Here is an 11,630-nt window from a genome sequence, read left to right on the forward strand (position 1 = left end):
TTCCTGACCACCAATCTAACATGGTAGCCTTCTCCCACCCCTCACTTTCTACTCCCCTGCCTTACACTTATTTCTCTTCATCTTTTTACTGAATGCCTTTATACTATACACCATTGTCTTTCTCTTCCCACTGGAGTCGCATCACAACAACGGAGCACCAAGAGTGAAGGGATGGGAATGGCTCTCCCTAGGAGCAGGTGATAAGGAAATGCATTGCCTGCTGAGAACTTAAAAACAATACTTAAATCCACAGAAAGTCAATCTGCTATTTATCATTATTACCACATGCCACCAACTCAAAGAAAAATGCCTGGGTGCCCTGCAGGGCAGACTGTTTTCCGCCATATTGCCCTTGGTAAACTATTAGCAGGACCTTCATCTGCTTTGTTCACTGTTGTACCCCATCACCCAATTACAGCATAAAAATAGTTGTTACTGAAAGTATTTTCTCCAGTTTTTCATGTGTATGATTCATGTCCTCCCACACAGACATTCACTTAAGAGCATGTCTTAATACTGTGTGTGTGTGTGTGTGTGTATCTCCTGCATAGTGCCCACTGGTGAGCACGTAGTAGGCACTTGATAAATACTTGACCAAGCTTGCATAGGGTTTGTACCCACTACCCGGAAGTTGGGATGGGAAAGGGCCCTGGCAGAAATGTCATCAGTGAATGAAGGAGCCCAAGAAAATCATTTCATGACACAGGGCAACGGAAGCAAGAAAAGCAAGTGGCCACCCCTCCCCTTCAGCTCTATCTCGGCAAAATGCAAGAACCCTGACCCTCCCTCTTACCACTCTCCCCTGCTGCTTCAGAAACAGACAACCTTTATGGAGGACCTACTCTGGTCCAGGCACTGAGCTAACCCTTGCAGGTGTTGCTTCATCTAATCTCTGCTACCACCATGTGAAAAGGTACTATTACTGCCCCTACACCACAGGCAATGAAACCGAGGCTTGATGAGGTCAAGTAACATACCCGAGATTATTCATCTGGCATCTAGTCAAACTGGAGTAAAGTGATCTATCACCAGAGTTTATGCTCTAAAGAACACAATGTTTTCAATACAGATATTTAAATATCCTAATCAAATTAATTACTATAAGTTATTTCATTTTCTACAAAATCTTTAGAATCTAGAAGTCACTGGTAATGTTTTTGCCCAGGATTCTGTTTACCTTTTCTCCTGCTGCATCCGTTTGAACCCAGAAATCAAACCGGTCAATGAACTCAGCCTTTAACAAGCTCATCTCATAGAATTATGTGGATTACCTCACTCCCTTTCGCAACATCACGGTAAAGAGTTTACCAGCCCCACTCTACTGGTGGCAGAAGTAAAACACGCAGCTGGTCATTGATGCCTAACTCATTTCTCCTTCCAACCTCAATAAGATATGTCCTAAGTGAAACCCAGAATATTAGATGCTTAAGCTCAACCATTAGAATGAAATGAAATGAAACCCGGAGTTGATTCCTCACAGACCTAATATGACTCTAGGTTCCCCTCCTATGAAGCCACCCATTCGAACTTGTGATTAGCTGTCACCTCAATATCTTCAGCTAGCTCCCTCTTACTCCATCTGAAGCACCTCAAGGCCAGCCTAAAGCTCGGTATACTGTCTACCTGCACTGAACACACTCAAACCAAACTGTATGATTTGGTCCAGGTCTTGGGAGGTGGTCGGGAAGGAGGCATATGCACGTGACCTAAAGTAGGGTTTCTCAAACTGTAATATACCTGTGAATCCCATGGGGATCCTGTTAAAAATGCAGATTCTGATTCAGCATTTTGGGGGTGGGGCCTGAGGTGCTACAGTCCTAGCTCCCAGGCGATGCTGCTGCTGCTGCTACAACCTGGCCTGCAGTTTGAGTAAAGGAAGGAAACAGGTGAATCTCTGGGCATTTTTGAATGAAACAAACCTGTCTTGAAGATTCACTGGTGACTTTTCAAGAGCCTTCCTTCTTCTACACACACACATGGACACACACAGACACACACACACACACACACACACACACACACACACACACACACACACACACACACACTTGTCCTTTTTCACTGCAACCTCCAGGAATTTATGCTTTCCCCTAAATCTCTAGCCTCCCGCCCTCCAGGCGGCACTCCATACCTGGACATTTCCCGGTATGTCCAGCCCCCATAGCTCACCTGTGTGCCTAGTAGGTAACGGGCTGGCTAAGCTAGGGGATCAGAGAGGACTTCTGCCCGCTCCTACTCCCCCTGGGCAGACAGCTGCCCTGGACTCCACCACACACGGAAATACAGGGTTAAGAGCAACTGTCAGAAATCTTCCCGTCCTGACAGAACTGCCCCTGGTTCAACATACCAATTAGATTCACATGGAAGGATGAGAATGTCCTGAGCAGCACATCCCAATGCTCATACGTGGGTACATGCTCCCAAAGGGGGCCCATGGCCACATAAGTTTGAGAAGAACACTGCCTAACGGTTCCCTTTCCCAGTTGCATATTAGCACATCAAAGGCCCTGAGAAGTCCTGCGGTAAAGAAATACATTTAATTTTGTTTAAGCCAGTAAGTCACATACTTATTTATTACTGATCACGGAACTTTTTTTCCCACAGCATCTCAGGGGACCAGTTTTCCATAGAGCATTTAGGGACATCTGTTTCACAGAGCCAATAATTCCATTTTTTAATATCTTTGAGATTTGAAAATCTGCCTATGAGATTCAAATTTGCTCCTAGAAATTTTACAGCCTAATGTTCTCTTAAATCGCTTAAAGGGTTGTCATTGATACTTTTAAAAGGCACAATTCATGGGCAATATAGTAGAGAGGAAGTAACCCAGGCTTTGTAGTAAATTCATGTTTGAATCCCAACTCTGCTATTTATTAGCTGGGAGCCCCGGCAAGAAAACCTGCATCCCAGCGCTGTTGTGAGGAATGCAACTAACCTGCAAAAAGAGTGCCTGGTATTTAGAAATACTCAACACTTGGGGTATGTGAATACATTGTACAGATGCAATAATCATTGGACGAGCCCAACAAATCCATGGTTACGGACTGGGACTGTTTCCACTTGTTCTCTCTTGGATTTCTGTTGCAGCTCCACTTAACTGCATGCACCTGAGCCATTTTTATCAGGCAATAGCAGCTTATCTAATCATAGGACTTTTCTTTAACGGGCCTGAACTCTGACAATCTTTGCAAACTATGGCTCAGGATCCATTCTGAGTCACACCTTTTGGCAGATAAATGTAGACCCACTTAATGTATTTCCCTGAGAGTCATGGAGTCTAAAACATCCCCTAAAATATCAATTAATCCAAAAGACAAATGTAGAAGAAAGGGCAGGTGTTCTAGGGCCAGGCACATTTTAATCCCAGCTTTGCCACTTATTGACATATGAAGAGCTACTTAACCTCTTTGCACTTCAGCCTCTTCATGTGTAAAATATGGATAATGCTGTGCCTATTTGGAAGAGTTGATAAGAGAATGAAATGTGTAAAATCAAATATGCAATTAAATGAGTAAATATGTAAAGTGCAAAGAACAATGCCTAATACTTGGTAAATACTCAACAGTATTAACTCCTTCCTCTACCTCACTTACAAATGCCACACACCCACTCCCAAGGGTAGAGAGTGAATCTGATTGGGCAAACCATGTCGGAATCTCAGTAGCAATCGCCTATAGGGAGATATCTCTGGTCTTGCTGGAAGGACCATTATTATCATGGAGACTAAGATCATATGATAGATTTCTGAACTCCCAGGCAGAAGGACAGCTCTTCGAATAAGACTTAACACTTGTTCACTTTTCCCTGCAAACAGCCAAAGTACTTTATGCCAGCTATAAAAGTGATCCAGATGATTAAATAGAACCCTGATGGAATCAGGTCTACCTTCTTTTGAGGAAAAGTCTTGTAGGGGATGGAAACTGACAACTTCTGGCAGGGTTTTTGTAGGCAGAGATGGTAAGGATATACCCATTGCCCACCCTTCTCACAGGAGTTCATGGCAGCTGCGTGGATGGATTGAGAGGAATATGAAGGCAGGCACAAGGGCGATTAGTGCCTGGGTTCAGCCCATGCAGTGCCTGGAGCAGAAGAGCCAGCTCAGAGTGTGGGCTCAGACATGTGACAACCCACCAGTTGTGTGTGCGTGTGCGTGTGCGTGTGCGTGTGTGTTTAACTAGCTTGCAAAATGTTGAGCCTCCCTTCTTCCCCACGGTCATTTTGGCAAGGATGTTTTTGTTGTCAAAGAGCAGCAAGAGCCAGGTACCAAAATACCTGCAAATAGGTTTCCCCATTACTATTGAGATTCACATCTTGTTCCACTCTCTGTCTTCCGTGAGGGAGAAAAGGAAGGCCATTTACAGAAATGTCAAAGTAGGCTCAATGACAGAATGGAGATGACAGAAGAGGGTCAGTGAACTTAAAGACAAATCAATAGAAATTATCCAATATAAACAACAGAGAGGAAAAAAAAAAAAGATTGAAAAAATTAACTGAGCCTCTGGGACCTGTCTACCATATCAAAGATCTAACATTTGGGGCTTCCCTGGTGGCGCAGTGGTTGACAGTCCACCTGCCGATGCAGGGGACGTGGGTTCGTGCCCCGGTCTGGGAAGATCCCACAGGCTGCGGAGCGGCTGGGGCCGGGGGGCATACCCACCAGTTGTGTGTGCGTGTGCGTGTGCGTGTGCGTGTGTGTTTAACTAGCTTGCAAAATGTTGAGCCTCCCTTCTTCCCCACGGTCATTTTGGCAAGGATGTTTTTGTTGTCAAAGAGCAGCAAGAGCCAGGTACCAAAATACCTGCAAATAGGTTTCCCCATTACTATTGAGATTCACATCTTGTTCCACTCTCTGTCTTCCGTGAGGGAGAAAAGGAAGGCCATTTACAGAAATGTCAAAGTAGGCTCAATGACAGAATGGAGATGACAGAAGAGGGTCAGTGAACTTAAAGACAAATCAATAGAAATTATCCAATATAAACAACAGAGAGGAAAAAAAAAAAAGATTGAAAAAATTAACTGAGCCTCTGGGACCTGTCTACCATATCAAAGATCTAACATTTGGGGCTTCCCTGGTGGCGCAGTGGTTGACAGTCCACCTGCCGATGCAGGGGACGTGGGTTCGTGCCCCGGTCTGGGAAGATCCCACAGGCTGCGGAGCGGCTGGGCCCGTGAGCCATGGCCTCTGAGCCTGCGCGTCCGGAGCCTGTGCTCCGCAACGGGAGAGGCCACAAAAGTGAGAGGCCCACGTACCGCAAAGAAAAAAAAAGATCTAACATTTGTATCATTGGAGTCCTAGACAGAGGAAAGAAAGACGCTGGTACAGAAACATAAATGTGAAGAAATAATGGCTAAAAACTTCCTAAAGGCAGTAAAAAACCAAAAATTTACAGATTAAAAAACTGAGCAAATCCCAAGCGGTATAATCTCAAAGAAAACCATGCCCATATCCAGCCATGTTATAATAAAATTGCTTAAAACCAAAGATAAAACAATATCTTGCAAGTGGAGAAAAATAATATATTATATACAAGGGAACAATGATTCAAATAACTGCCTATTTCTCATCAGAAACCATAGAGGTTGGAAGACAGAAGTCAGTGCTGAGAAAAAAAGAACTTAACCGAGGACTCTGAATCCACAATCATTCCTGAGGACTTTGGCATTCCTTTCACAGTAATAGATAAAAGAAGTAGACAAAAATCAGCAAGGCTATAGAAGACCGGAAAAACAACGTCAACCAACTTGACCTAATTAGCATTTATAGAACACTTGACCCAACAACAGCATAACACACATTCTTTTCAAGGGCACATGGAACATTCACCAAGAGAGACCATATCCTGGGTCATAAAGCAAACCTTAACAAATTTAAAAGAATTAGAATTATATATAGTATGGTCTCTGTCCATAATGGAATTAAACTACAAGTCAGTGACAGAAAAATACATGGAAAGTTCCTGAATATTTGGAAATTAACCCAATTCCAGCCACCCAGAGTTAAAGAGGATGTCTCAAGGAAAATTAGGAAATATTTTGAGCTAAAAGAAAATCAAAATACAGCATATCAAAAATTGAGGAAGGCAGCTAAAGCCATATGGAGAGGGAAATGTACAGCATTGAGTGATTAAATTAGAAAGCAAAGGATGACTTTAAATCAAGAACTAAGCTTCCACCTTAAGAAACGAAACAAAGAGGAGCGAACTAAACCCAAAGCAATCAGAAGGAAATAATGAGTAGAAATCAGTGAAATGGAAAACAAACACAAGAGAGATCAATGAAACCAAGAGACACTTATTTGAAAAGGTCAACAAAACTTATACATTTCTAAAGAGACTAATTAAAAGAGAGAGAGAGAGAGAGGAAAGTGATTACCAATATAAGAAACAGAAGAGAATATCAGTACAGACTCCTTAGAGCCTGTAAAAGCCTATAAAAGCATAATAAATACTATGAACAACTCTTTGCCTACAAGTTTGACAATGAAATGGATCAATTCCCTGGGGAAAAAAGAAAACAAGCTACCAAAACTTATTTAAGCAGAAAGAGACAACATAAATAGTCCTGAATTTATTGGATAAACTTAATTCATAGTAAGGTCTTCCAACAAAGAAAGCTACAGGCACAGAAGATTTCATGGTGAATTCTATCAAACATTTAAGGAAAAAATAAATCCAATTCCACACAATTCACCCAGAGAATTTAAAAGGAGAAAACACTTCCCAACTAATTTTAGAAGTCTATCAATATCCTGATATCAAAGCCATAAAAATACAGTATAAGAAAACTGGAGACCAATAGATGCAAAATCCTCAAAGTAATTTTAGCAAATTGAATCTGGCTATACATAAAAAGATACTACTTTAAAACTAACTGAGGTTTATCCCAGGAATACAAGGTTGGTTCAATATTCAAAAATTAGCAAAGTAATCCACCATAATAACATACAGGGGAAACAAACATATGATCATATTAATAAATACAGAAATAACATCTGACAAAATTCAAGAGCCATTCATGATAAAATAATTCTCAGCAAACTAGGAGTAGAAGAGAATCTCCTTGAGCTAATAAAGGGCATTACAAAAAAATCTTATAGCTAAATCATACATAATAATAGAAAATTGAGTGACTGCCCTCTAAGATCAAGGACAAGACAAGGATGTCTGATCTCTCTATTTCCCTATTCAGCATCATAGCCAAAGTTCTACCCAGTTCAATAAGGCAAGAAAAAATATTCAAAGGCATACAGTTTTGAAAGAAAGACATACAACTGTTCCAATTTGCAGAAGACATGATTGTCAAGATATAAAAAGCCAAGAAATCTACAAAAAGCTCTTAAACTAGTAAATGGCTTCATTAAGATTTCAGGGCCCGGGAATTTCCTCGCAGCCCAGTGATTAAGACTCGGCACTTTCACTGCCGGGGCCCAGGTTTGATCCCTGGTCTGGGAACTAAAATCCCTCAAGCCATGTGGCCAGACCAAATAAAAAAAATTTCTTTTTAATTTAAAAAATTAAAAAAAAAAGATTGTAGGACCTAAGCCCAAAATATAAAAACCAGTAATAGTTCTGTATACTGGCAATGAATAATTGGGAATTAAATTTCAAAAAAAATTTAAAAACCACTATTACTTACAATAACTCAAAGAAAAACGTGAAACATTTAGGTGTAGATCTAAACAAAATATATACAAGATTTGTATGATAAAATTGTAAAATGCTGATGAAAAAAAGTAAAGAAGGCCTAAATAAATGGAGAGGTATACTACGTTCAGGATTGGAAGACTCAATTTTGTAAAGATGTCGATTTTCCCCAAATGGATCTCTATACTTAATACAATCCTAATCTATACCTCAGCAGCACTGTATAGATATAAACAAGCTGATTTTAATATTTATGTGAGAAGTCAAAGGAATTAGAATAACCAAAACAATTTTACAAAAGAAGACAAATTTGGAGAACTTACACTATATGGTTTTAAGACTTATGATAAAAGTACAGTAGTCAAGATAACGTGGTACTGACAAAATAACAGATATATAGATCAGTGGAACAGAATAAAGAGTTTAGATATAGATCCACACAAATATGGTCGTCTGATTTTTTACAACAGTGTAAATAAAGACAGTTCAATAGAGAAAGGTTATCCAGCAAGGGATTCTGAAAGTAACTGGACACCTATACAAAAAGAAATTAATCTCAACTTATATCTCAAAACTTATATGGAAATTAATTCAAAATGGATCATAGACCTAAATGTAAAACTATACTTTTAGAAGGAAACAGGAGAAAATCCTTGGGAACTTAAAGTAGGCAATATCTATATTTCTTAGATATAAAGAACAAACCACATAAGAAAAATTTGATCTACTGGATATCATCAAAATTTTAAACTTCTGCTCTGGGAAAGACATTGTTAAGAGAATGAAAACATAAGTTATAGACTTGAAGAAAGTATTCATAAATCACATACCCAGTAAAGTTCTTATATCCAGAATACTTAAAGAATTTTCTAAACTCAAAAATAAGAAAACTTTAATTTTTTAAAATGGGCAAAAAATTTGAAAAAAGACTTCACCAAAGAAAATGTACGAATGGCAAACAACCACATGAAATAAGGCTCAACATCATTCATTGATAGGAAAATGCAAATTAAAACAAAATGAGATACCACTATACGCCTATTAGAATATATAGCTAGTGGTAATGTAAAATGGTATGGCCACTCTAGAAAATTTGGCAATTTTTATAAAGTTAAGCTTCCACTTACAACATGACCCAGCAGACTATCCAAGGTATTACCCTAGAGAAATTAAAACTCTTGATCACACAAACACCTGTGCATCAATATTTATAGAAATTATTCATAATTGCCAAAAACTGGAAATAATCAAAACGTCCTTGAATGAGTGACTGGATAAACAAACTCTGTTACAACAATCCAACAGAGTTTTTCTCAGCAATAAAAAAGAATGAGCAAAGGCATTATGCTTAGTGAGAGAAACTGGACTTATAATTATATATACCATATGGCTTCATTTATGTGATATTCCGGAAAAAGCAAAACTATAAGGACAGAGAAAAGATCAGTGGTCACCAGAGGTTAGGGGTGTGTGTTGGGTTTGACCACAAAGTGGAAATGTAGGGGGGACGTTTCAGGTGAGGGAACTGTTGTGTGTGGTAATCATGGCAGTAGTTGTACAACTCTATGAATTTGTCAAAACGCACAAAACCATACACAAGACAAAAATGGAATTTTACTGCATGTAAGTTTTTTAAAAGAAAGCTGGCATGGCTATATTAATATTAGGAAATAAGAGCAGAAATCAATGACATGGAAAACAGAAAAACAATTAAGAATATAAATTTAACCAAAAGCCAGTTCTTTAAAAGGTTAGGAAAACTGATAAACCTCTTGCTAGATTGATCAAGAAAAAAAAAGACATGAACTACAGACATCAAGAGCAACACTTGTTGTTCACTATAGATTTTTACAGACATTAAAAGTATAAAAAGGAAATACGATGAACAACTTTATGCCAGTAAATTCAGAAACATAAAAATTCATTGAAAGATATAAACTGCCTAAGTTGATAACTACTAATTGATAACCCGAATAGCCCCATATCTATTAATGATATTGAATTGGAAGGTGAGGGCTTTCAGATTAAAACTAAATAAAACAAAAACAAACAAACAAAAAACTCCAGGCCTAGCTGGCTTCACTGGTGAAATCTGCCAAAGATTTATAAAAGAAATAAGAACAACTCTACTCAAGCTCTTCTGGAAAACAGAAAAGAAGGAAGCACTTCCCAGTTCATTTAATTATTTTATAATTTTAAAAACACCAGATGGAGGGACTTCCTTGGTGGTGCAGTGGTTAAGAACCCACCTGCCGGGGGCTTCCCTGGTGGCGCAGTGGTTGAGAGTCCGCCTGCCGATGCAGGGGACATGGGTTTGAGCCCTGGTCTGGGAAGATCCCACATGCCACGGAGCAGCTAGGCCCGTGAGCCACAACTACTGAGCCTGCGCGTCTGGAGCCTGTGCTCCGCAACGGGAGAGGCCGCGATAGTGAGGGGCCCGCGCACCGCGATGAAGAGTGGCCCCCACTTGCCACAACTAGAGAAAGCCCTCGCACAGAAACGAAGACCCAACACAGCACCCCACCTGCCAATGCAGGGAACATGGGTACAATCCCTGGTCTGGGAAGATCCCACATGCCACGGAGCAACTAAGCCCATGAGCCACAACTACTGAGCCTGCGCTCTAGAGCCGATGAACCACAACTACTGAAGCCCATGTGCCTAGAGCCCGTGCTCCACAGCAAGAGAAGCCACCACACCGCAACAAAGCGTAGCCCCCGCTCGCTACAACTAGAGAAAGCCCGCGTGCAGCAGCGAAGACCCAACGCAGCCAAACATAAATAATAAATAAATTTATATTAAAAAAAAAGTCAAACATAAAAAAAAAAACCAACCAAATGGAGAGCAGTGCCCTCATTACTTACAAGGCCGCCAAATCAAAATCATTGCCCAAGAACTCCTCCAGCAGACTTGTATCCAGCGTCGGGTTCCCCAGAGTGCCACTGGCCCCTTGAGCTGCAAAGGCAAATTGAAAATCTTGAGATTCGTGAATTTTTCAGAATGGCTAATCGCTAAAATTTCAAAGCAACTAAATGGCATAATGCATTTATTGACAGTGTGGCCTTTCTTCCATTCAAATATTTCCTTCAGAAATCTTTTTAGATGTTACCCTCCTCGAGCAGCCTTCCCTGACTGTCCAAGGCAGGTTTAGGTGCTTTTTTATGTGCATTCATTAACACCATGTACTTTGCCTTATACACTATTATAATTGCTTGCTTTTGTGTTTATTCCTCTATCTAAAGTCTTTAAGGGTGAGGACTGTGTCTTTCTTATTGTATCCACAAGGGTCTATGTTACGAAAAAGGCAGCAATTAACATTTATTGGCTAGCTGGCTGGCTGGCTGGCTGGCTGGCTGAATGGATAGACTGATGATTGGCATGTTGGTCTGATAGACTACTTCCAGTTAAGTTCAACAAGACGTTCAATATCTTGCTTCACAGTTTTGTTAGACTTCCCAAAATGCAACACAATAGTTCTGTCCTTTTTCTTGATTTACAAAATGAAAATAAGCTTATTGGTTTCTTTCTGACCATAACAAAGACACTAGAATTTTTAAAGAATATAAAATATAGGGACTTCCCTGGTGGTCCAGTGGCTAAGACTCTGCACTCCCAATGCAGGGGGCCCAGGTTCGATCCCTGGTCAGGGAACTAGATCCCTCATGCCGCAACTAAGAGTTCACATGCTGCAACTAAAGATCCTGCATGCTGCAACTAAGACCTGGTGCAGCCAAATAAATAAATAAATATATACATAACAAAAAAAGAATATAAAATATAAAAATATGTTATAAAGAAGACAAAACAATCTTTCTTTGCAGATAACATGACTCTATACCTAGAAAATTCAAGAGAAACAACTGACGATTAGAAATGATCAGAAAAGTCAATAAAATAAATGGTTAAAGTTAAATATAAAAACTAATTACTGGGCTTCCCTGGTGGCGCAGTGGTTGAGAGTCCGCCTGCCGATGCAGGGGATACGGG

General features: G+C 40.1%; 1 protein-coding gene and 1 non-coding gene across 2 annotated transcripts in view; one reads left to right on the top strand and one right to left on the bottom strand.

Annotated features, from left to right (window-relative positions):
* MYRFL (myelin regulatory factor like) overlaps positions 1-11,630 on the bottom strand; it is a 115,875-nt gene that overhangs the window by 73,766 nt on the left and 30,479 nt on the right. The window contains exon 2 of the mRNA XM_007463578.1: positions 10,508-10,598. Within this exon, the coding sequence (XP_007463640.1) occupies positions 10,508-10,598 (91 nt within the window). The remainder of the gene's footprint in view (positions 1-10,507; positions 10,599-11,630) is intronic.
* On the top strand, positions 11,222-11,294 carry TRNAG-CCC (transfer RNA glycine (anticodon CCC)). Its single transcript has one exon. It is a non-coding gene; the product is annotated as a tRNA-Gly (tRNA).

Source organism: Lipotes vexillifer, unplaced genomic scaffold (genome assembly GCF_000442215.2).
Source record: "Lipotes vexillifer unplaced genomic scaffold, Lipotes_vexillifer_v1.1 scaffold602, whole genome shotgun sequence".
Taxonomy (NCBI): Eukaryota; Metazoa; Chordata; class Mammalia; order Artiodactyla; family Lipotidae; genus Lipotes; species Lipotes vexillifer.